The following is a 26359-nucleotide window of genomic DNA, read 5'->3' as shown; positions in this document are numbered from 1 at the left end:
GTGACACTGTACAACGTCAAAAAACCGCACCCCAAATCCGCCACCTGTTGATTATCTTTTGTTTGTCGTTTGCTATGCAGTGGTTACGAACCACTGCGCATGTCTGTGCCCTGTCGTTCCCCTTTTCTTCGGAACGCGCCACGGCGCGCCATGTTAACAACAGCGAGGTTCGAGAAAGACTACAATTACCATCATGCATCACGTTGTCAGCCCACGATGTCCAGGGAGGATTAAAAAAACAACAACCGGGTCCATGACGCAAAAGGGTGAGCTGCATTCACGACTACCGAGGTACGGAAGCCGACGAGGGAGATCAAGCAAAGCGTCTGTTGGGGGTTGTAGTTTTTGAAGCGATAGCGGTAGTGACTTGCGTTGAGAGAAACGCAGCTGGCAGAAGACAACGGGCCCTAACCAGAGATAATTCCTCTCGCACCCCCTTCCTTTTATTTGGGGACGTATTTTTGCCCGCGCCTGGAGGACGTTTGTCGTTGGTTGATTCCGTGAAGGGGGAAGACCCTGAGCGGCGCGGCTGAGGCGATGGACGTTATGCAGCCCAAGCAGGAGCATCTCCTGGCCCTGAAAGGTACTGGGCCCCCGCCTACTTGATAGGTGCCCGCTGCCCTCCTCACCTGGGGCCTCTCTTTTCTCTGCTTTCCATCTGGTTCTGGGGCGACGGGCAGGGCCTCAGCCTATCCGGAAAGGGGCCACGTAGAGCGAAGCAGGGACCGTTCCCTAGAAGCGGGGTCCTCGAAGCGCTGTGGAGTTTTGATAGCTACAGGCTTCTGTGCCTATTTTCTTTTCTAAGAGGCAGCTATGGGTTTCCCCACCCTCCGACCCGTGTTTTGTTTCGTTTTTTATCAGTAGATGACGCTCATGGGATCCGCCATTAAATCCCAACAGAAAAAGAAGGGATGAGTGCTTGGATTGTAGAAAGTGGAGGTAGAGCCAGTGCCCCCGCCCCCAGTGCCCTTTATGATGACTTACTTAATACTGTTTTTAGAAAGCTGAAGGAGAGGTCCATGGGGTGTATCCAACGTTAGTCCTAGTTAGAATATGTCCATTGAAATGAATGGGACTTAAGTTAGACAACCCATGATTTGGTTAAAATTGGGGGAATGAGACTTATTAATATTATTACACACACACCCTTGATCATTATGAAGGATGCCTTGTTTGTGGTTGCCTTTTACTGGGTCACACAAAACGAGGTTCATGTTGGTTCTTGGATCATAGTTTCTTATTCAGTACAAAGATATGTAAAAAGCCTTAACATGGACCTGAACTTTACATATCTTTGCTTCTAAAGTAAATTTTGGTCCACTCAAATAATACACTGGGAGACTGTCTTATCATAGACATCATCTCCAGCCCCAACCTTTCTATCAGGCTGGAGCAACATGCTTTAACATGTGATACTCTTCCAGGCCAACACACATGAATAAAAGCACAGGGGTTTTGTAGTTTTGGGGTGCAAATTCCAATTCCTAATTTATATGTGTTGGCCAAAAAGTAACACATGTTAAACCATTTTGGGTTAAAACAAAACTTTGGAACCACAGTTACCTTGGAGTGCATAATTAGGGGTAGCCTAAAACTTATTCTGGAGAGCAAAAAATTATCTTCTGATTTAGTCTGTTTATACACTTACATGTTTAATAAGGAACTAGGAAACCTGAATCAGTTTCAGTCTTATTTGTGCAAGTCGGAGAGAGGTGTGTTTTAAGATTTCTGTAGAGAATGATTAGCGTTGTATGTGTCTGTGCACTTACATAGAGTTTTACTTGAAGTTTTATATAAGAAAACTCTGACAGCTCAGCAAAATCAGTTCTGAAATGCCTTCCTTCTGCTTGATCAGTTGTACAGTATGACCATGTTCAGAAGACACTTTAAATGGCTTAACCATGGTGATTAAGCTAAAAAGCCTTAAGCACCGTGGTTAAAACCGTGGTTTAAGGTGTCTTCTGAACAGGGCCTATGAGGGATAGTGCTGGTAGAAAATGAGGTTTCAGGTATGGGTAGCAGATAAATGCTCCAGGGCAATGGATGATGCACAGAGTATGTGTGACTCAGAGAGGTGGTTTGGAAATAAGGAATCCCTACTGCAACTGTGATGCCTTGGAAAATGGGACATTCCCTTGAAATAAGACATCTGTCAAGTCTTGGATCTAATCAACTTCTAAAGAGGGAATCCCTTAATCATTGCAATGCAGTCCATGTCCTTTCTTAGTGACTCAATAACAGGTGTTGGAGCTGTTCCACCTGCAACATTAGGTGGAAGAATAGCTCCTCTCCAAAAGTTTTGTGCAGCTAGTTTGGTGTCCCACCTCTTTTCCCCACATCGCTGATACATGTCTTTCTCTACCATGAGCAAACTAATTTAGTAATCTTTACAGAGGGCTTTAAATTGAATACCAAATCTATTTACATGGAAGTTTTACTCAATTGAAAGAAACTATGCAGTAAGAATTGGATATAGGTGAGAAGCTTTGAAGGATACATGGAGATTGGGGCACGGGCATAGCTCAGTAGTAGAGCTTTGCATGCAGAAGATCCCAGGTGCAATCTCCAGCCAGGGCTGGAAAAACATCTCTGAAACCTCCAACTTCTAATAGCCTATGGCCTGGTTCAGACAACACGCTAAACCATGCTGCTTAACCACAAAATGGTTAAGGGAATGCATTAACCTTAATGCATTCCCTTAACCATTTTGTAGTTAAGCAGTATGGTTTAGTGTGTTGTATGAACCAGGCTTGTGTGGTGGTAAGAAAGACAGTCTTTTTGAAATAGTTTCCCTCTGAAGAGCCAAATCCTAGTCACTTTATACACAGAGAAATACTTTTAAGCAGTTTCATGGTAATATGTGCAGCAAAGGGGCACAGATAGTCCATAATATTATACGAAAAACTATATGAAGAACTTTACAATTCAAGCTTCTTAGGTTTATTGTAGGCATACGCCTACAATTTGGTCATCAACATTGAAGCCTTTGAAACCTATAATCTTGTACACATTTATTTACTTGTGAGTAAGCTCCATTTAATGTAGTATTATTTCTTTCTGGGTAAGCATGTATAATATTTGGCTGAAAGATTGTTTGGTGAATTTTAAGTATATTCAACCTGGGTAATCAAGCCAGCATTTTTAAGTTCTTAACTGAGAAATATCACTACTTAGCCTTTCTCTTTCTATTAGTATTTTCTTTTACTTTTTAATCAATAAGCTTATAATAAAAGCTAGTACAATACCGAAAAGGACAATACATGATCAATCTTAAATAGTTATAACAATATATTCTCAAGTCTTATGTACCTGCTTGAGTAGCTATTACCTTCTATAATAAAAGAAGTTGTGTGACTGTCCATCAGTGCCATAGCATCCAGATATTATAAAACCTAGACATTTGAAACTTGACATTCATACTAAAGAGACCCTAGGTGTGTACACCTTGGGGTTTGTTTTTTAAAGTATACATGTTAATTTTAACTAATTTAGAGAGCACTCAATCCTATGGTCCCAGGAGAGTATTTCAGGCACAATAGGATACTTTGGAGTCCCCGGTATGAGGCTTCTCCCTCTGTGGATCATCCCCCTTTGGGGAATAGAGTTCCCCAAAGGAACTCCATTTGGGGAATAGCCCCTCTGGGGGCTATTGGTATTGTGTTCTAAATCAGAAGTGGTAGCAGAACTACCTGGTTGTTGGAAACAAAAAGCAGTTAACAAGACTGAAAGGGTGCTGTTCTGGCATATGTGGGATATATTACTGTTCTGTTTTATACTGAAGTGTTCTGGCATATATCTGCAACACACTGTATTTGTTACTACATTTTCTGGTAAGAACTGGACCAGTGTGATGGTAAACTTGGTGATAAAGGTGCTAGTGTGTCTTATTACTTGCAATACTTCTGCTCTAGGTCCTGTTTTATCTTCTGATCTGCACAACACACGGCAAAAGATACTTTAAAGTGATAACATCTTATTAGTGGTGATGCTCCTGAGCAAGAAACTTTTAAAGTAAGAACATGTGGACTCCATTGTACAAGCATGGAGGTGGTTCTATACTATCGACCATGGCAAAGGGATCCCGCAGCATTGCAAAAAATTGCAGAAGAGGCACTGAAGGAATTTTCTGTTCGACAGCTACCAAGATTCATACCCTGGTTTCCAAATGACTTGTGCAAACTTCCCTTCAAGCCTAGAAGAAAACCTCCAGTTATTTCTGTTGAAGAAGCAGAAAAAGTGAAACGACACCTCACAACCGTAGAAAGTGTTTGTTGTTCCCCGTCTTATGACTGTACAGAAGGGCTTAAGGAATTTCATGCTGATAGAAAAACTGGACAGTATTTACAAGCTGAATATGGAAAAAATGATTTGAGCAATTTGGGAAAACAATCAGCAAATGGCAGACAGAACCTGAGGAGATCTTGGAGTGTGTCTGTTTCCAACTCTAAGCTTAAAGACCAGATTCTTCCTTTATCTAGAGAACTGCAGAGCACTTTAGAAAAATTAAAGCTACATGCATTCTATAGAGCACAGTGGATAATTGAACCATCCACTTTTAATAATCAAACTTTGGAAGATATTTGGATAAAGCTCAACAGGATGATCAAACACAATGAACTGCCATCTTGTAATGCTACAATCCAGAGACATGAAAGCCAGATTTCGATTTTCTGTGACATACTGTACAGTGAATATGTTGCCAATAATCTTAGAGAAAAATTAAACCTAAGGGGGAAAATGAATTTGTTTGTTCACAAATATGGGATCATACATAGTTTGTAACTTTGGTTCAAAAAGAGGCAAAGCTGTTTTCTCTAAAATATTCTGTTTTAAACACACATTTAAGAAAACCACAAGTTTTAACAATAATGAAAAAAACACCTACCTAGCCTACTGCTTATGAGCTAAGTCATGCCTCCTAGGGATGTGTCCTTTGAACAGAAATGTTGTTTTTTTAAAACCCTAATGGATGCAGTGCAAATTGGAGGCAAAGCTATTACATCCTCTCAAATGAACTGATCACCATGAGACTGGATTATGCTTTGTTCTAAACTCTCCAAAATCTATGACTTCTTCAGGAGATATCCTTTGTAAGAATAATGCCATGTGTGAGAGTAATCCCCTGAAAGAATTGACATTTTACATCTGTCATTACCTCATTTGTGTTTGAAATTATTTGTCTAAAGTTACTGAATAATAAAGACAAAGGTTGTTTGTGCCGGAGTAATAGTTTCTCATCTTTAGTTGTATGAGGTCTATGGTACTAATATTGTTTATTTCCCATTTTGTATGTTTGACATACATTTGATCCTTAGTATAGCTTCTAATTGATTCAGGGCTGGGCAGCGTGTGATGACCACAGAGGAGTGGCTGTTACATACACTAAAGAGTGGAGGTATCTGTGATATTCTTAGCAATATTTTAGAGATATACACACCATCTAAATATGGTTGCTTGGAGAAAATTATATTGCAATCAATGAAATATGCATCCATGGGAATGGATTGAAGCTTGGAGTGATAGTGAGTAATGACTTCTTCTGTCTTAGTTCATCACACTTCAGTTGTCTTACTCATCATTACACATAAATTCTTCTTCTTGAAGATTTGACTTTGAAAGAGCTCCATAGACATGTGTGATTGTCATCCATATCTCTTGAGGATTTCTGCTAGAATCCAATATTTTTAGACTACAGTCTACAGACCTCAATAGTTATTTTTTCAACAGATTAGTCCCTTTTGGCAGAATTAAATTGACTTCATAAATGCTAATGCAAAGGGGGCTTAAACCATCTGATCAAAATCCACCAGAGCTATTTGAACTAGCATACTCAACAATAACATCTACAAGTTATCAGATGACACAGCTGGAAGAAACGTAATGCAAATAATAAAATTTGCATTAAGTTTCCTCCAGCTGTGTCATCTGATAACTTGCAGATATTATTGGAGGAGATTTGGAACTTCCGTGGGTTTATTTGTTAACCAGCCTTTCTCTGGTACTTTATTTATTTATTGCATTTATATCCCGCCTTTTTTCCTCCAAGGAACCCAAGGCGGCATACATAATCCTCCTCCGCTCCATTTTATCCTCACAACAACAACCCTGTGAGGTAGGTTGGGCTGAGAGTCTGTGACTGGCCCAGAGTCACCCAGTGGGTTTCCATAGCTGAGTGGGGACTAGAACCCGGATCTCCCAACTCCCAGTGCTAAGAATATCACAGAGGCCTTTTACTGAGTCAGACCCTTGCTTCAGGTTTTCAGGCAGGATTCTGCCTTCACCCTACCTGGAGAAGTCAGAGATCAAACCTGAGACCTTTTGCATGCAAAGCATGTGCTCTGTCACACTGAATGTTTTGGCTGTGTTTTGTCAGGTACTTACATGAGCACCTGCTGTGTTTCTAATTGTTTCTGCAATAGGCCCAATTTCCTATTTTCTTGTTGTGCTGGATACAAGCAAAAGAGCGACAGTACAGTAAAACAGCAAGCCATTCAAATAACTCTGCTTTCTGCACTTTAGTAGTTGCCTGTAGTTAAGCCTTTGAAAATCATCATCGTTAAAAGAAGTAACTTGAAATATATTAGGATGTTCCATGTACTGAAAATTAGAGCATTACAGCTATAATACTAAAAGAAGATGCCTGCCTGTCCATCCATCGGTGCTAAGACCATGAAATCTAGGAGTGAGCACCTCAGCTTATTTATTTTTTTAAAGCTTTAATTTTAATATTGTCCATGTGGTTGAAGCCTGCAGTAACGTCTTCTGCCACAGAGTTCCCCAGCCAGCATGTAATTTTGCAGTCCATACAGTTTAAAGCTAGGGATAGATGAGAATTTTTCATCTGTTTGTTTTGGTACGAATTTACCAATATTTGCAAAGTTCTTCATATTCAGGACAGAAAGAACTGGGAGAAAGCAAAACTGAGAGATTCACCAATCTTTGTTTAAAGGCAGGGGATATTAGTAAGTGAGAGAACAGAATTATACATGTGCCCTCTCTGCTGCTGTAGTGCAGCCCCTCAGGTGAATGGAGTGGACAGAACCCTCCCTCGGGACCACAAGGGTGCACCATGGCAGGGACTATGCCTAGGGGTGCCATCAGGCATGACTTCACTCAGATAGGCCAGGCACAATGTGTCTAACTCTGACGGCTGTGTAAGTTTGCTTGAAAGCTTTGCTGTATCAAATGAAGGGCTATTTCAACCCATGCAAAGCCGGGTCTGTTCGCTGGTTTAAACACACACACACCTTCAAGTCTTATCATGATATCAGAAATTCAAGGCTAACCCTATCCATGACAATATTTGTATGACCCCTGATGATGATGAATCAAACCTAATCCATGGCCATTCTAGCTTTCCTCCATAAACTACCTAAGCAATGTAAGCTGAAGAATGGAACAGTTTCATTGCTCCAACTACCTTCCATCTTCCCCATTGACATAACCATTATTTGAGAATACAGAAATATGTGAATTATTGCAGGGCTTATAACTGGGACCAAAGTATCTGAAGGGCTGCCTAGTCCCAAACTAATCTATCTGAACCTTAAAGGTGCAACCTTATGCATGTTTAGGCAGGAAAAAGTTCTAATGGTTCCCAGCATCCCCAAGCCTGACACGTCGTCGTAGGATATTTTTCTCTCCAAACGTGCATGCTCTGTGAGCTCCTGCTTTCAGAGGTTAGGTGTCTGATAACTAGGAATATATTGTCCTGGTTGCAGAACGCTCTCAAGGGCACTGGGCAGGTGCCTACACTAGCAACTTTTATGAACCAATGAAGCCAACTTTATTTTCTTAAGTTCTTAATGAATTGCTTACCCCCTGTCTTACTACTTTGATTGGTTTTTAATTGCATCTTTAAATTTAGTGTTTTAAACTGAAAGATGGGATAGAAATGTTTTCAATAAATATCCTTTGAGATGGCCAGCATAAAATTTCTTCCAAGTGTCCTGCTCCATGCATGCTCCTCCATTCAGCTGAACGCAAGGGCGCTTTCTACACCTAAGGATTATCCCAGGAAATGGAGGGATCATCCCTGCCTGCTCCTGGGATCTCCTGTGTACCATTTGGATGCACAGGGATGTTCCTGGGACGATTCCGGGGGGTGGAACGGCCAAGACCTCCCATTTCACTTGTTTGCTTCTACCCACCCTGATGGGAATGGAAGGGAGTATGTATGCCAAAGATGTCCTCATCTCACCCCAGGTAGAATGTCAAAGGCAAAGTCAAGTCTGTACAGGCCTTGTGATTTTTGAAATTAAAGTGTCGAGCTCCATGTGGTGCCCTGATGATAATACTGCATTTGCTTTTAAAATTCACAGTAATGAGGTTGACCAAGCCTACCTTGTTCACCAATATCCCTGTGACCTGTGAAGAGAGAGATTTGCCAGGTAAATGATATTTTAATGTTAAATAATGCTTTGAAGCTTTCATAGGTTTGCATTTCAAAGACTGTTTTTTTTTAAAGCCAGTAAACATCTGAAAATGCTTGAAATCTAACTCTGAAAGGGGATGTGTGGTGTGTTGCTGAACAACAATAGTGTCAAATAGTGTGGTTAATTAAAATTGTGGGGATTGTGAAAAGTAGGTTTGCCTATGTGTTCCATGTTCTATCTAGATCCGAACATGATATGTTTGTTTAAAGCATTTATACCTTGCTTTTCAGCCAGAGAGGCTCCCAGAGTAGCATTACAGATTAATAAAAATGGAGATAGTTTCTGGCCTCAGGCTTATAAAAAAAAAGGATAACACAAAATTTTATTTATTTATTACATTTTTATACCGCCCAATAGCAAAAGCTCTCAAAAGAGCCAAAGCTCCCAAAAGGACAAAGGAGTAAGGAGGGAAAAGGAAAACCAGAAAACTCAGGTGTTGTTGTGATGGAAATGGTACAAAACACAGTACAAAACGGGGCCTCCAAGAAACAGTGTGGCTGTAATGCAGCTGGAAGTTGCTGGACCTCAGCCTTCTTGTCAGTATAGGTAAAGCTGGTGGGGGTGGGGCGCAGATAATCCTCACCCACCCCGAGCAGAGCAGATGGTCCTGCTGCTCCCAGTTGTAATAGCAGCAGCAAGTTGATTCTTCCTAATTACCTACGTTTTATAAGAAGAGCTGCAGATAAAAGTCTACAAGCTACTGTATCATAGATGCAATATGAAATCGGCACAATTGCAATCATACCACAGACTCTGGATCTAGTTATAATGTAAATATATATCGAGCCAATTTTTCTGACTTGGTTGGATTGATGTTTATTTTTTTTACTTGAAAGAAGCAGTGCTTTTGCAAAAAATGAGACCATGTGCGTATAGAAATATTGCTAGGGTTGAAAGCTTTAGTTAGGTACATAGTTCCTTGAACTAAATCAATGCCAAATTCCCTTGTCTGCAGCAGGGCTGAAGTCAAGGGTAGGTACATTTGGGCACCTGCCAAGGGCCCACACCCCAGGAAGGTCCCACTGACAAGAGCCCTATGGAGTTGCTCCTCTTCGCCATTGCAGCCTGCTTGTTCACCTGCCTCTCACTCTGTCCCAGACAATGGTGGTAATGAGGAGGAGGAGCAGTAGATCCCATTGCCTACTTGCTCTGTGGCTCTCTGCCTGTCAAGCAAGCAAGTGATGAGGAAGTGAAGGAGGAGCGACAGCAACTGAGGGTAATGGTGATGAGAGAATAGGCCCACTGAGGGAGGGGGTGGCATTGCTTTGCCCAAAGGCCCTCAAAAACCTGGAGCCAGCCCTGGTCGGGAGCTACGTGCCAGTGGTTGGTGGGGCCGGTTCAAAGGTGGCTGAGCCAAAGCTACCACAGCTCTCTTCTTTTTCAAAATGGAGGATAAGCAAGCTTAACATGGCTTTTTGCTTCCAAAGATAGGTTGCCTTGCCAGGTTTAACCCACCATGGCTTTTCTTTTAAGCATAATGTTCATGGGCCATAGAAGCAAACGCTCTGTTAAAATCAGCATTGACACATGTTGCAAATCCACTTCCAATTGTTTGTTTTTGAATTCTGCCATTTGATAATGATAAACATCTTTAAAAGACATTTCTGTCTGACAAGGAATGGTAGTTTCTATTTATTAGATACTGTTATTGCATTACCCAGAAGAGATGCTGGTCTCTTTCTTCAAATCCTCAAAAAGGCACTGACAAGTATATTTTTACTGCTGGCTTTAAACCATTTTTATTTAATTATTTAAAAATCTTTAATCAATTGAGAGCATTAAATATAGTTGATCTGACATATAATTGGATATTATTACAGGAGATCTATTTAACCAGTTAATGAAAGATGATCCGTCCACTGTAAAAGGAGCAGAAACATTAATGCTTGGAGAAATGTTGACTTTGCCTCAGAACTTTGGGTAAGAATTGTATATAAATATATACAGGTTTATTGAGAGGGTTTTTTGTGACCTTTGATCCTGTGCAGTACTATCCTAATCTTGTTTCAGAAGCATGCTTCCTCTGAACCTGGAAGTAGTATATTGCCATCATGACTACTACTTACTATTAGTATTACCTTTCATAAATTTGTTTAATCCCCCTTTATAAACCCGACAGAACACTCTTGCACACATCTTGATCTGCCTCCCTTCATTAACTTCAAATTTTCTTAGTCCCCCCGCCTTCTTCAGCATTTTGCTGTGGCTAGAAGCTGTGCTAACAACTGAGATTTGTTCTCAATTACAGTTTTTGAATAGTATCAAAGTGGTGCAGTATCGTTTTGCACAGGAGGATGTTCATAAATGTTTCAGGGTACTGTAAGAGATGTGAATGTAATAGTTAAAGGTGTACAGTGATAGATTTCAGACAAGTCTTTAACAAAGTTTTAACAATATTCTTTCCTCCCACCCTCCCCTTTAAACAGAAATATATTTTTAGGAGAAACGTTTTCGAGCTACATTAGTGTACATAATGACAGTCACCAAGTGGTGAAAGACATCTTGGTAAAGGTATGTTCGATATTATCTAGTGGTTTAAGTGTGTTTAAGATCATTTGTCTCTTTTGTTTTGTTGTTTTCAGTCAGCAAATGTTTTTCAGCTAACCAGGCCAAAGGAAGTTTTGCACTTCAGAGCAAAACAAAACAAAAGTAGGGTTGTTTCCCCCCAAAATAACTGGGACAACTCTAAAGGTATATTCTGTTCTATTTTCTGGGTGCTTTTAAGGCTAAAAGTAGCTTTTGGTAGGTATAATTTGTTGGGAAGTGCTACTGCGTAAGCCCCATTCCACAAGAAAACATTAGCTCGCATTCGCTTCAGTAACGCTTGTGCAGCAAATCCAAGTTTGTGCCCAAGTTCTTAAAGAATGCCTCAGGAAATATGGTATGTAAAATTAGTTAGAGCAGGTAAAAAGTAGGAAATATAAAATTAGAGCAGGTAATCAAATCCAGTTCACAACATGGATTATACAGCAGTGGCTGGAATTGCCGCATTGTGAATATGACTGTTCCTTTTAGTGATGCATTTAATTCTGCATGTCTAGCTTCTGCAGCTGACTCTAAGTTAACCTGATCTCATAAGAACTGCAGTAGGGAAATGTTGTGAGCCAGCTATTAGAATATTGGACTAGGATGGTTCTTACCCGTGAGACGACACAAGAGACAACGGTGGACTAACGTGTCGTCTGAACTGAGCTAGTTTCTTTCAATAGGCATCTTCTAAAACTCATCCACACTTAACAGTTTGCTCTTCTTCTGTTCTTCATTCCAAGGCTGATCTGCAGACAAGTTCGCAGCGTTTAAACCTTTCGGCCTCTAGTGCTGCAGTGGCAGAACTCAAACAAGACTGTTGTATCGATGATGTAATTCACCATGAAGTAAAGGAAATAGGGACGCACATGTGAGCCGTTTAATGCCTTCTCCCAATTCGTAAACTTTATCTAGTTTTCCACTTTGTAGAAATTTTACCAAATACATTCAGAACTCTAAAGGAGATGTATTGTAAATATACTTTTATTTTTTACCCCATCTCCCTCTTCTCCTCCTTGTTTCCCCCACTTGAGAACTCATACAAAACCCATTAAACCATTTCTGTCTTTCAGCTTAGTGTGTGCCGTAAGCTACACTACACAAACCGGTGAGAAGATGTATTTCAGAAAATTCTTCAAATTTCAGGTATTGAAACAACAAAGTTGGCAGTGTTGATAATAATTGAGGTTGGATAACCCTTTTTAACCTCTCTGCCTCTGTTCTTCTGCATGCCTGAAATTTGTAACTTTGTTCAGAATATTTCTGAGGCAAAGTGGGGATGGGGAAAAATCTTCAGGTGATCTTTAGTGTTCTGCTTGTCTGCACGATTTCACTTCACATAAGTGCTGAGATGAAGTACAAGAAGGAGCATACAAGCAAGTACACTGGCTTGGAAATTTTGAGGTAATGGGGAAAAAATATGGAAATTTGGGAAGAAATTGATAAACAATATATATTTTTTTTAGCATTCTTTACAGCTCTAAAGTCATTTTGTTGCTTTAAGTTGGCCTTCTGCAGCCTTCTGCCCTCCAGATATTTTGGACTTAAGCTCCCATCAGAAGTGCTGGGGTATTTCTGTTCCATCTCATGGTCATTGGCCTTCGGGGTGACTTGGGATTTCATCTCGTCCCCCATGTTTTTCAACATCTATCTGAAACTCCCAGGAGAGGTCTCATGGAGGTTTGGAATAAAGTGTCATCAGATGACATATGATCTACCTTTCTTTTTCAATTCTAGTCCTAAAGATGTAGTGGAAATTCTGCACTAGTATTTGGAGGCAGTTTTAGGATAGATGATAGCAAACAGGTTGGAGCTTAAGCCAGACAAGATGAAAGTATTGTTGGCTGGGAAGACTATCAACCTGGATGGAGGATAGGGCTCCTGTATCTTTCACAGTTGTATTGAAAGGGGAATTTCAGCAGGTGTTATTTGTATGCATGCAGCACCTGGTGAAATTCCCTCTTCATCACAACAGTTAAAGCTGCAGGAGCTATACTAGAGTGACCAGATACAAAAGAGGGCAGGGCTCCTGCAGCTTTAAAGCCTTTTCAAACTATATAAAAGTAATATGCTACTTTTAAGATAGGAATCAAAATGATACGAAAGGCCTCTGAGTGTCAGGTTTCGTGAGATAAAGATTGGAGTGCCATAAGGTTCATAGAGAGATAGAATTGTCTTCTTTTCTTTTCCTCCGTTCCTTCCTTTCTTTTTTTTGGTAGGATTCCTGTCCCTTTAACAGCTACATTACAGACAGAAAATGAACATGTGAAGTTTTCCTGGCATGAAGTTACAGTGATGGGGGAAACTGCATCTGCTGAATTTCTGCCTGTCATGTAGCTATTAAAGATATAGGAGCCTAGCTAGAAAAACACCATCCTTATATGGAGGTGTTGCAGATGAGTTTTGCAGATTTAGAGTTAAGTCAGCACACTATGTTAAGATGCTCAACCTAAACTTTTCTGCAGTTGAGATAATGTCACTGAAGTTAATATGAATTATTCAAAAGTGCTTTTCTGAACAGACTCCCTAATGCTCAAGGCACTGCAAGATGTCACTGAATTCTAGGTTTGGGTGCAGAACAAGAATAGCTCAAGATATACAGTCTGGTCTTGATTTCAAGATCAGAATTGGTCATGTGCAAATTAAAACACTTGAACCTAATGGATTTACTACATGTAATATCTGATACTTGAATGTGCTTTGGCTGATTGTAATGATCCTTAGTGCAGATGTAGAAGTTGTATACTTCTAATGAGAAAGCTGGGCCAGCAGTTGATAGTGTAAATCGCTTACAGCTGTACTGCCACCAGCTGCTTAGCTTCTAATAGTAGCAGCCAGGAAAGAGCAGCTTTGTCCTAGCTTTCTGAGAGGCATGTGTTTGTATTTCTTGATAAAGACTCCTTCAAGTAAAAACAGTTTACTCAGTAATGTAACATTACTTTAAGGAGTATTCTGAACTGTGCGCACAAGATGCTGCCTCTCATGTAACAAAACCTGCCTTGTGGGAAAGGCATTTGCTGCTTGCCTCTGAATGCCTTTTGGCTTAAAACGAAATGCTGAAGAATCTGTAGCCCGTAGACAGGAAGAAGTGGACTGAGTAGTACTGGGCTCTTCAGCTGAAGTAAGCTTTGGTGTTTGTATATATGAACACAAGTTGCTCTAGGTTAGCGCAAAGAGTTTCAAATTAATGATTTTATTTTGGAATGCTTAGAAACTAAAAGAGACAGAAACAGGTAGTACTTAGTGTTGATGGAAGGGTCTGACAAATCTCCCTTTAGTATCTATTCCTTTTTCAAACAGGTCCTCAAACCACTGGATGTGAAAACTAAATTCTACAATGCTGAGGTAAATGCAGAATATTGTTGCCTTATGTACGATCATGTAAGTAGATAAACGGGCTCTCTGTAGAAATATGTTATCTTGATATGGAAATTGTTTTTATGTGCATGTATCTTCTGCTTAAGATATAATGAGCCCATTTCATTTTCTGTTGTTCTGTTTACCCAGGCAAATAAACATCTCTTCCTCTCCTGGTAAAGCATTTTAAATTATGGCTTTCTGCATATATTACAGTATCTTTTGGTCTGTTAGAGTTATTTGACAGTTGTTGGTAGTTGGAGCATTGCACTTTTTGTTAAATGGAACAGGCATCAGATAGAAAATACTAGAAAATTAAGACGAGAAACTAGAAAAAATAAACCTGGAAGGATCTTAAAACTACCTGAAAGAGCGAATGTGTTTAAATATACTGACAACTTGCTTTGTTTAACACACTAAGCCACCAAGAACACACAATATGCCAAAAAGGGAATGCTGGTTTTGGCATTACATTTCTATAGGCTGGCTATACAAAATGGCTGCCTAGTTTTTGCAGCTTTGGGGGGAAATCTTGCCCTCTTTCTTGGCTGAGGGTGAGGAAACCAGGTGAGTAAAATATATCCTGTTCCCCCTTTCACTTTAATCTCTCCATTTGTCATTGCTATCATCATAGGGAAATGCGTGTCTGTGTATATAGATATAATCAGTTTTTAAATCATTGTTATATTATCAGATGCTGATAATATATTTTCCTGTCAAAAAGCCACAGAGATGCTCTCAGTAATGATGTGTGGATCTCCTGCTTCTAATGACTTAGTATTGACGTTAAAAAGGCTAGGGAACATTGTTCTAGAGTATGATCACTGTCATGTCTTCTGCCAGGTATCTTCTGCATTTTTCCATTCCTGCATCTCCATCCTGAGAATGCAGCACCTGTTGAATTATATTATAATTATTATAGCAAAGGACCTCTGTCAGGTAACAAAAAAGAGAGAACTCTGCTCTTCAGTTGCTAGTGGCACAATCTATAGTACCTTGAGTTTCAGAGGCTTGCAGGACAATCTTTATTGGCACTGTGTTCAATAAACAGAGGGCAAAATAAGAGCCCTTTATATGAACACCTCAAATTTAAAGACTAGTGAAAGTAAGGCAATGGATTAAGTTTTTGAACATATGTAACTGGTTAAAAAGTGCATTTAGCAATTGTCTTTATTTGTAATATTTTTATACTGCCTTTCCACAAACATCACCAATGCAGTGTACAATAAATCCAATGATATTAACATAAAAGCATAGAAATCCAACAATAAAGCCATATTAAAACAACCTTAAACCCATGAATAGAAATTTAAAAGGCCAAATTGAAAAGATTGAATGGTGCTGACCGCATTCTTGCAATGTGTTGAATCTTGAAATTGGCTCAATGTCAAAAAAGTGGGTCAGCACCGAACAAGATTTTGTTATCCTATTTAGAGTTTCACACTGAGAGAATATGTGCGGGATTGAGGTGTAAAAGAAGGGGTATTCAATTCCCCACCCCCATATAGAACCCCTCAGCCTAATAAGGGAGTTCTGTTGTGAGCATGTACTGGTTTTCCAATGTGTTCATTGTGCAATAACTGTGTTTACTATTCGACATAATTTCTTTCTCCATTATACCATTTGCTGACAAGTCTTATTTAGAAATAAGATTTCTTATTAGTGGTCCTTTTTATTTCTATTGCCAGTTTACATTCTTCTCTTACTAATGCTGTCTTGTTTAGAATATACCAAAAAAATGCAAAAAGATGCATTTTATTTGAAACTTAGTTGTCCTCCTTTTTTCTTTAACATTTAACCCTAATTTCTCTAATGTTTTTCTTTTTTATTTTCCCATTAGAGTGACCTCAGTTCTGTGGTAATTTTATTTATTATTTATAAATATGTATGTGTGCTTGTCTTCTGTTTGTCTTTTTGCCTGTTACTAACATTGTTTTAAAAACATAATGGAAAAGCAATGTTTGTTGTACCTACTCATGTATATTGGTTTGTGTCCTTCTCCCCACCCTTGAATAATAAAAAAAAAAGTTGGAGGGGAGAGAACAAAGCTACTCTTCAAATGCATTAGCTCTCTCCTTGTATCCATTGTTAAACAATGTTTAGTAATTCAGACTTTCATGCTGAACAAATATTTCATTAATGTGGCAAGCAATGAATTCCTCTATTTAGTTTGATGAACACAGCATGCCAGCTAATGCTCCCAGGGCACATTGTGCCACTACTAGATCACATGCCCAGGGCCGTTTGTGTTGCAATTCTGTGGAGCACAGAATATTTTATTGAAAACCTTCCTGAGATTTCTTGTTTCAATTATAAAATAACCAAAATAATTTTTTAGACCATGTGGAATCATAAAGAAGAGTTGAAAGATATGTAGGCAATACCTACAGAAACCTGAGAAGCCAGTTGGTTAGCTGAATAGGATTTTTAGAGCCAGGTAGTGGGGCACTATGCTCTTGCATAGTTACTGGTTGTACCTCATGACTAGCAAAGCCAGAATGAATTATGCCAAATTCTAAAAAGTTTCAGAAGAAATTATGTGAAATCAGAAGAATTTGGTAGGTGGAAAGCACCTACCATTCACAGAAGGGCTATTTTATACCTCATGCCAGAATGTCAACTGTGAAAAATGGTGTGGGGGGAATCCAAAAGGTTGGGGGGGGTTGGCCCTAAAAGATTCAAAATCTCTTGCAGAAGCCTGAAACTGAAAACCTATGTATTATAACACTGTCAAACTCTTGCACAAGCATTTTGCAGAAGGCTGCTGGTCGCTATTTTCCTTCCATTCACTTTTTTTGGAACAGCCCAGTATGCAAACTTCCTTAATTTAAATAATCTATAGTTTGCAGTATTTGGATTGCCTGGTGGTAGAGCTGTCATTTTTGTTGTTTGCTGATTTGTGGGTTTTTTAGTAGCATGAAGTACACACAACCCTGCATGTAATCTTATTTCATATTGAACCATGGCTAGGCTTGTGTTATCTGCTCTTTTGTGAAGACACTGGATTGGAGGAGACAGCCCAAGATTGTAACTCATCTTCTTTTACATGCTTATTAGAACTCTGCTTTCAAACTCCTAAATGCATGTGGCAATGATTCTACTGGTGTGATGTGATTGCAGTGTGATTTTAGTTCAAATCTTAATGTGTGTGATGTAATCTTGAAAATTTGCTACAAATCACTCTGATCTAATGATGTTATTCAGACTAATCAACCCTTGCCTCGTTGTGAGCTACCTTGCTTTTTCATTATGACGCTTGGTTTTGTTTTCTTTCCTCAACTAAAGTTTTGCTGATAGCTGCGGTTTTTTAAATTTACAGATGAGAAATCTGGAAAACACAGACGTAAGCAATGGATTTATGGGATATTCTTCTAGAACAGTACAACATTTTAAATCCCTGGTGTTGAAAGACAGGATAGCAATTGAGGCTTTTTGTTTTGTTTTTAAAGCAAGATAACTGCATTTTGTCTTTGGTATTTTCTTGAGTCTGTCTTGATTCAGGAATAACACTAAACCATGCTTTAGTGTTATATGAAAGGCCTCAGAGAGCCATTTCTATTTTATACTAACTGCAGTTTAGCATGTCATACAAACACCAGTTGATCTTAACTATGGTTAGTATAATGAGCCATAAATGATGGTTTGAAGTTGGCTTGTTTCTATTACTCATAGTTAACCTTATCTTAAGTGTTACTTGGTTCAAAATTATGGCAAGCTGTGGTTAATCTAACATGGCAGTGAAAGCTTCTGAACTTCTCTCAGCCGCAATGAGGAGGGCGGTGAAAGCATTTATTTATTTTTATTGTATTTCTGTTCCGCCCAATAGCTGAAGCTCTCTGGGTGGTTCACAAAAAATAAAAGTATGCAAGCCCAAGCCTCACTGTGGCTTGTTCCAGTTACACTAAACTATGGTTTAGTGTTAACATCTGCACTTGTCCTATGTTTCCATTATCTTTTAAAGGTCCTCTGCACAATATAGAATCTGAGAGGATGGAACTTATTTTACAATTTGCTACCCCAATCAACAGACAGTTCCAAAGTAACTTTTTGTAGTGTATTCCTATGGAACAGATAATGGGGCTATTCTGTATTCAATTATAGAAAACAGTAGTTCCCTGTTTGCTGATGGTGTTTTCCTTTTACATAGGAACTCAGCATGCTTGTAGTAAGACTTGATGTTACAGTTCTAGATCAAGTGGCACCTCTTTCCTTGTCAGCAAGTTTTGATTCCAGCTTTGAATTGCCAGATACCTTGTCCTGCAGGTCTAAAACTTCAGCAGAGACATTAAAACAGAGTGCATTTATGCCATCCAAATTGTATGGTTGCATTCTCCTATTTAAGGATATCACCCAGTTTACATTTGAAAGTGTGCATGGAAGTCTACACTCTGATGTACAAATTACAGAGTAATACAACTTTTAAAAAGTGCTGAACCACTAATTGATTTATTAATACTGCTTCTATACAGCTGAATATATTAAAACGTCCATCACTTGATTATTTAGAAATCTTTCAAGGATCAAGCAAGATTAATTCCTGTCACTTATTTCTAGGTAGGGTGTGCTAGACCTGCACATTTATGCCTTCTGTTTCTTCATAACTTCATGTTTTGTGTCTGGTACACTTTAATTATATAAAAACCAGTTAACATAAAGAAATGCAGAAGTAAGCATAAAATATTGCCCTAATTCCATACAATTCTATACAGTTCTTTTGTATTTTCTCAATGAAGGGAATGCTCACCCTTAGACTGCACTCCTATGCACACTTACTGGGGAGTAAATCTCATTGAAATCAGAGGGACTTGCTTCTGAGAAGACACACAGTGACTGGTGCTACTGTACGGCTTTGTGCAGTGTGGCCATGAGGTCCGATTGTTAGAAGTGAAAACTGAAGGAAAGTAACAATCTATGCTTTCCATTATTTTCTCCGTCTTTAAGGTGTAGAACCCACCTTCTCAAAGGCTGGATCAGTCTAGAATCAACCTTCTGAATGTAGAGCTCACTTGCATTGAATTCTTTAGCCATTAAAATAGGAGTTAAAATAGATGTCCATTGTTGGATGTCTTGGAGCAAGAAATAAATGTTGTTGGGGTAGTAGGAAAATTAAGGTCTGTGCCATTGTGGAAGCTTATAACAGAGAGACTAGAGAAAAGTTTATGAATGAAGTATAGATAGTGCATAGGTAAACGTGAACAGTGCTCATAGGATACATCTGTGCCGTGTAACAGTTGATGTGTTATTAAAAAAATAATAAACTCCCTATTAATGTCCCCTTTCTTTGTATGCAGCCTGATGCATCATTAATCAAGCATGGCATGTCTACATTGTGTATGGCGATCATTTCATATTTCTAAAACATACTTTAATTTCCTTGTAAAAATCTGAATTGTTGTGAACCTTTGGAGCTCAATATGCAAGTTCTCTTAAGGCCATATAGTCACTACTTTAAAATAGGAGAATGTACTGAAGTTATCCCACATCCATTGATCAGCACTATTCCACTTGACTAACATTTTTGCTTCTATTGCTCTCTGTTGGGATGAAGATGTTTCTCGCATTTAATCACTGTTACTTTGATTTTTCAGGCATGAAAACTAACTGCGTTTGTGGTTTAATGTTTTTCAAACATTTAAGTACTGGTGCTTTCATCAGCTCAGACTGTGTTTTACTTAGGCATTTTCTTTGCTTTTTCAGACAGATGAAGTCTTTTTGGAAGCTCAGATTCAAAATATCACAACCTCTCCAATGTTTATGGAGAAGGTGTCCTTGGAACCATCTATTATGTACAATGTAGCAGAATTAAATGTGGTCAACCATGGTGAGGACAGGTAAGGGCCTTATTTACTTATTCAAACATGCTGGCTACTGTCCAGAAACGTAATGCTCTGGTATATTCACCTATTAGACTATGAAGTATTTTTAGGCATCTTCAAGGCAAATTTTAGGCAAATTCAAGGATTACTGTGTACTTCTACAAAATTTTAAATCGGTTCATAAACAGAAATGTTTTTTTCTAGGGCATCTTATTTCTTTTACATTGAATCTCTGCAGCATGATAAATTGCTTTGTCCTAGGTTAAAGGAGAGTAATGTGCACCATTTCTGGTGTACAAATGAGTTAGATGAACTATTGCACTCAATGCAAAGCCAGGAATTGCAGTTCACCTAACTCATCTGTACACTGGAAAGTGTGTTCTTTCTTTCTTTCTCTCTATTTTAGCCATAATGAATTCCAAACAGGAAACTTTATCAAATGGTCAAACAAGAGCTTCAGTTGAGTTGATTCAGATCAAGCCTCAAAATGGCTTAATGGAACTGGAAAGAAAGGTGGTGAAATCGTTGGGATTACAAAAATATCAATGACTATGAGTCAGTGACACTTCCGTATAGCCTTTGATTTCATTTGGTTGGAGATGCCTTCATGTGGTACAACATGATTTCACACATTGAAGATCTACAAGATGAAGCCAGTAGTTCAGAAAAAATGGCACGTAATAGATGAAGACCCACTATTCAACGTTATTTGTAGTTTCAGCATCTCATGAACAATATCATGTCCATAAAATGTGAGACCACACAGCATTGAGCAAAATGTGCCAGGCTAATCCACCAACTAAAAAAGCATGGCTATGTGTTCACCCCCTTGCAGCCTGGAAGAACTTCATGACATTAGTTGACAAGGTGGCCTTTGCAAAATGTCTAGCTATTGAGCTAATGGCAAAGGCACCAAGTGACAAGGACATTGGACATTTGCTGACTCACTTGAAGTGAGATAATCTAATAGGTTGGATGTAACACCTTTAAAGGTATCCCACAGAGGGCGACACAAAATCCATTTTCTATGCAGCTAATGTTCCAAATGACATAGTTATGATATCCTGCCAAGATACTGGTGCCTTGGTACTTTTGGTGACACATCGTCCTACTCTGACTTTCTGAGAACTTTGAACAAGAGCCAGAAGGCATGCAGAAAGGAAGTACATTAATGTATGAGAAATTCACAAACACTTACCACCAAACTGTGTTGTTACTTTTCATGCTCGGACAGCTGCCATACAAAGATTTCAGCATGGAAAGTGTTCATTAAACACCATTTGGTGAGAGTGATCTGATACCTGAAAAACTAGTCGATACTGAAAAACCAATGTCAATCAGATTCAATGCACAATAAGTAAGACAGAATCAATTCCTCCAACACAGGCTGCGTTGCAACAGCATATTAAAAGAGTTCATTATCAGAGCATGGTGTAGAAGCAAGCTTGTATACCGATTCCTGTCATTCCAAGTCCTGAAGACATGGGATGGAAACTTGAAAATGGGATACTGAAACTTGTGCTAATGACAATTGATGACATTCACAAATCCTGCGGTGTTGTCTGCCCCAGTTCATGTGTTCTCTTGAATATGTGGGGATTAAAATTGGGGCTGGGGTAGGGATGTATGAAAATTCTGTTTTGAATTGAAATCTTGATGGATTTTACCATTTTGGCCTTGGCCAATTTTGTTCCATTTTTCCCCACTGGCATCCATTCAGTCAGGAGCAAGTTGATCCAATACTCAAATATGGGTTTGCACAAATGTTTTTTTTCCTCTGGGTCTTTAAATTTGAATTGAAATCTTGATGAAGTTTACTAGTTTAGCCTTGGCTGATTTTGTTCCATTCTTCCCCGCTGGCATCAATTCAATCTGTAACAAGTCGATCCAATACTCTGATTTGGGATTTTCTTAATGGTGGCAATTTGCACAAATATTTTTTTTCTGGATCTTTAAATTTGTGCAAATAGCATCATTTTAAAAACATTTTATGGGGGGGCTCTGTGCAAGTGTGAACTTGTGCAAGTCTGCCTCTCTGCTATGTAGCCCCACAGCTGTTTATTCCCCTTGTAAATGTCCTTGTCAGTGTCTTCCCCTCCATACCCTACTTCATTTTGCCCAGTGGAGGCCATATTGCACACTTGTCGAAGAACTTGGGCAGGGAAAGTTACAGCTGCTTTCGGCTCATCCCCCAACGCATGCCTGCCCCAGCCTTTTCCCCCTCTCTCCATTTCATCCTTTCAAATTGCATATGTTACAAATCCCCAACACTGCTCTGTATATCTGGCAGCTAATATGTTTTCCAACTCAGACCTTTAAATACTTTAGCAATCCATTGCAGTGGTGGTGCAAGAATTTCTCTCAGGACATGCTAAACACGACGAAACTGACACGTTCCTATCTAGAAAACTAAAGCAGTGTGTACTGATGGAGCTGTTCTCAGTGATCTGATGGCAGCAACTGTAATGTGCTTGCACCTGAGGACTTCTTGAATGAAGGATGTGTGACCAGCAAAACGTATTGACCAATGTACAACAGTGCTCCTATGTAAATAGGCTTCCTTATTTGTGTCGATGGGAAAGGTAGCTTGACAGATTCCCTCCGACAAAGATGGATATTTTTCTTCCATTAACATTTAATGGAAAGCCTCTGCAGGCAGAAGAACCCCTGCAGTTGCCAAGAAATTGTTGGATTATGGTTTATATTTTTACCCTACCCAGTGCCTGTTTACCCTACCCTGTGCCTGTTTGCATTCTCTCCCCCTCCTTATTGTTTTATTATGATTTTATTAGAATGTAAGCCTATGCGGCAGGGTCTTGCTATTTACTGTTTTACTTTGTACAGCACCATGTACATTGATGGTGCTATATAAATATATAAATAAATAAATAAATAATAATAATAATAATAATAAAGATAATAATAATAAAGATTAAGTGTTTTATGGCCTTCCAACTCTACTATTCTATGAAACTTTGGAGATATTTCTTTTCCTTTTGTTCTCTCCCTGCTTGGCTTCATTTACTTGCCATATCTGGAGGGAGATTGTTTTCGTTCCTTAATGGAAATACGACACCAAAACCAGTTTGGAATTCATTGTATTGTCCAGAAATCCAAATCTGTAGTATAAGTGAAGATGAACTTATTTCTTCTCTTCTAGTGTGTCAACATTTGGTACAAGGACGTATTTGCAACCCATGGATACGCGTCAGTATTTATACTGTCTTAAGCCCAAGCAGGAGTTTGCAGAGAAAGCTGGAGTTATTAAAGGTGTAACCGTTATTGGGAAGCTTGACATAGTATGGAAGACAAACCTGGGAGAAAGGGGGAGGTTGCAAACCAGTCAGCTCCAAAGAATGGTAAATCTTCTCCAGAATATTCACTTCAGTTTGATATTCAGTTATCTTTAAATTTCCACACTATGAGTGGAAGGAAAAGAGAGAAGAGTTTCTCTACTAACTTAATTCACACTGAATTTGGTATACCTTTGTTATACATCAGAAATAAACGTTATTTATTTATTTATTTTTATTTATTTATTGCATTTTTATACCGCTCAGCAGCCGAAGCTCCCTGGATTTCTAGATTCCTAGATTTCTTGTGACCTTTCAGAAAACACTTGTTGCCCTGTTAAGAATTAGCAGGCATTCCTCTGCAATAGCTTAAATAACAATTAGTACTAAAAGTCATGCCTTAGGATAACATATACAGTATTTGGTTTTTCTCATTTGTCCTTTTTTTTTTTAAAAAAAATAAAAAATAGAAGTTACAGAAAATGCATGCCTTCAGATGGTGCATATGATGATGGTCCTTAGCTTATGTGTCTTTAAGAGGATTAGACCAAGCTTCCTCAACATGGTGCTCTGCTACGGGGCATGAAGGCACATCTGGAGGGCACCAGGATGGGGAAGGTTGGATTAGACAAGTTCATGGAAAGTAGATGTATCAATGCCTAATAGCCCTGAGACCTAAACCGACCCTGTGTCTTGGTATCAGGATTAGCAGTCTACGATACCAGATTCTGGGAGGCAAATGGGAGAAGAACCTTTGTTTTTCATTTCCCAGAGATGACTAGTTAGCCACCAGCTAGTAAAAAGATTGATGGATTAGATGCGCCTTGGTCTGGTCCACAGGATTTTTATTGACGACTTTTCTGGGTTCATACACATGGGAATATAGTGCTATTAAAAAACTTGTAACCCCACTACTTTGCAATGTAGTCTATCAGGACCATCAGCTGCATGGAATCCCATTGAAACAAACTGGAGCTGTGCAAGTGAACAGCTGGGAGCAACCTGTGTTGTATGACTCCTATTTGTTTTAATGAAGCTTGCACATGCCATGGGGCTGGTGACTTATGCGCTCTCTAGTAAATATCTAGGATTACATTATGTTTTTTATTTTTTAAAAGAATTATATTTAGGGTTGCTCCTATTTAAAAAACCCAAGAGAGGACTGTATTTCAGCCTAAATATTAAGTTCATAAAGTTACATTTAACATCTTGAGAATTTCATTCACAATTTGCTAATGCTGCACAGTACTGAGTGTTATCTCTCTTCTGTTTTTGGTAATACTTTCCTAGGCCCCAGGTTATGGTGATGTGAGGCTTTCATTGGAGACCATACCAGACACAGTTAACCTGGAAGAACCTTTTGATATTACATGTAAAATAACAAACTGCAGGTAATGAAACGATTCACCGCCACCACCTCCTGTTGGCTTTCTTCTTTCCGGTCAAAGGGATAAGAGTTCTGTAGAGATGATTCACCCAATATGTTTCACCTAATAACATTTTAGATGTTCTAAACATTATCTACATTCAGGCTTTTGTTTAACACTCCATATATTGCAGAACACATACTCAATTTTTTAAAATTGCTTCAAATAGCATCTGTTGTGATAATTGATTTTTAGAAATGTTTTTGAAAATGAGCATTTCTGAGGACATAAAATTCTGTCCCTCCCTTACTAAGAGGCAATGCTCAGAGCAGTGTTGTTGTTTTAAAATCCCCCCACAAAAAGTTTGAGGTTGTTTTTTCCTTTAAATGGGGAGAATCAAAGTGCTCTAATCAAATGTGTTACATGTGATTGATGGAGGAGATGTACTGTATTTCTTCAATTTTAAGATGCACTTTTTTCCCCATATAAACATCTCTAAAAACGGGGTGCGTCTTAGAATTGCAGGTTGTTTATTATTTCTTAGAATCAAACCTTTTTTCTGTTGGTGGTACTGAAATTAGTGTGCGTCTTACAATTGATGGCGTCTTAGAATCGAAGAAATACGGTACATCTGTATCATCAGATGGGCAGATGCTGTGTGTGTGCACACATGCAGGGCTGAAGGGCATAGAAATAAGTTATAAGATGTATATTTTTGTATTGCATTAAATCTTCATTTTTAAACTATCAGCATTCCAATTCTCTCCTTTTATTTGTAATCCACTCTACCAGCCACAACAGTTGTGAATATAAAATGGGTTAACCCACCACTCAAAGGAATTCCTTGAAAAATGGGTGGTATAGGGCAAGAAAAACCTGGAATGAACTCGGACTTAGACAAATGGAGATACTAATTCATTCTTTTTTCTATCTAGCAGCGAAAGGACCATGGATCTGGTTTTGGAAATGTGCAATACGAATTCCATTCACTGGTGTGGAGTGTCAGGAAGGCAGCTAGGCAAACTACACCCCACTTCATCCCTACACTTGACACTTACACTGCTGTCATCAGTACAAGGACTACAAGTAAGATCTCCCTCCTTAATGTACAATATATAAATGTAATGTTAAACAAGTGGCTCTTTTTTCAATTTGGATGCTAAATCTGTCTCACACTAGATTAAAATGTGTGTCAATCCTTTTCCTCTCATTTTAGAGTGTCTCTGGTTTAAGATTAACAGACACCTTTTTGAAGAGAACATACGAGTATGACGATATTGCACAAGTCTGTGTGGTTTCTTCAAAACTAAAAGAAAACTGAAAGAACCCTTCTGTTTTAATATTTCCTGTTTGAGATATTTGGACCAACTGTCTGAAAACAACATGACTCAGCCAAACTGCATCCATCGGTAATGGAGGGATGGAGTGGTGAGTGGGGACAACGACGCTTCCTTATTTAACTGTACCTCTGGAGGTAAATCTGGCATCTTGTTTTAAAACAGTTGTAAAGAGCCGACCATCTGTATTTTAATCTATTTTCGAAATAAAGCCTTTAGTCAAATTAA

The 26359-nt window shown here is 38.9% G+C and overlaps 2 protein-coding genes across 5 annotated transcripts; both read left to right on the top strand.

Moving 5' to 3' along the window:
• The first annotated feature begins 499 nt into the window (after nucleotides 1-499).
• On the top strand, nucleotides 500-5223 carry SHLD3 (shieldin complex subunit 3). Its single transcript, XM_063128008.1, has 2 exons — nucleotides 500-583; nucleotides 3912-5223. The coding sequence occupies exon 2, from the start codon at nucleotides 4042-4044 to the stop codon at nucleotides 4780-4782; it is 741 nt and encodes a 246-aa protein (XP_062984078.1). The 5' UTR covers nucleotides 500-583; nucleotides 3912-4041; the 3' UTR covers nucleotides 4783-5223.
• TRAPPC13 (trafficking protein particle complex subunit 13) lies at nucleotides 514-26359 on the top strand. Of its 4 annotated transcripts, none has more exons than XM_063128005.1 (13): nucleotides 514-583; nucleotides 8322-8390; nucleotides 10256-10355; nucleotides 10862-10946; nucleotides 11705-11832; nucleotides 12035-12107; nucleotides 14262-14306; nucleotides 16159-16176; nucleotides 20016-20149; nucleotides 23295-23493; nucleotides 24718-24818; nucleotides 25733-25880; nucleotides 26011-26359. In XM_063128005.1, the coding sequence occupies exons 1-13, from the start codon at nucleotides 538-540 to the stop codon at nucleotides 26113-26115; spliced, it is 1251 nt and encodes a 416-aa protein (XP_062984075.1). In that variant the 5' UTR covers nucleotides 514-537; the 3' UTR covers nucleotides 26116-26359. The 4 variants fall into 4 exon arrangements, with proteins under 4 accessions (XP_062984075.1, XP_062984074.1, XP_062984077.1 ...); XM_063128004.1 differs by having other exon boundaries at nucleotides 25730-25880; XM_063128007.1 differs by lacking the exon at nucleotides 16159-16176.

This window comes from Elgaria multicarinata, chromosome 6, assembly GCF_023053635.1.
Source record: "Elgaria multicarinata webbii isolate HBS135686 ecotype San Diego chromosome 6, rElgMul1.1.pri, whole genome shotgun sequence".
Classification (NCBI taxonomy): domain Eukaryota; kingdom Metazoa; phylum Chordata; class Lepidosauria; order Squamata; family Anguidae; genus Elgaria; species Elgaria multicarinata.
The sequence above is the reverse complement of the archived record's forward strand: the minus strand, read 5'-3'. Positions and strand labels throughout refer to the sequence as shown.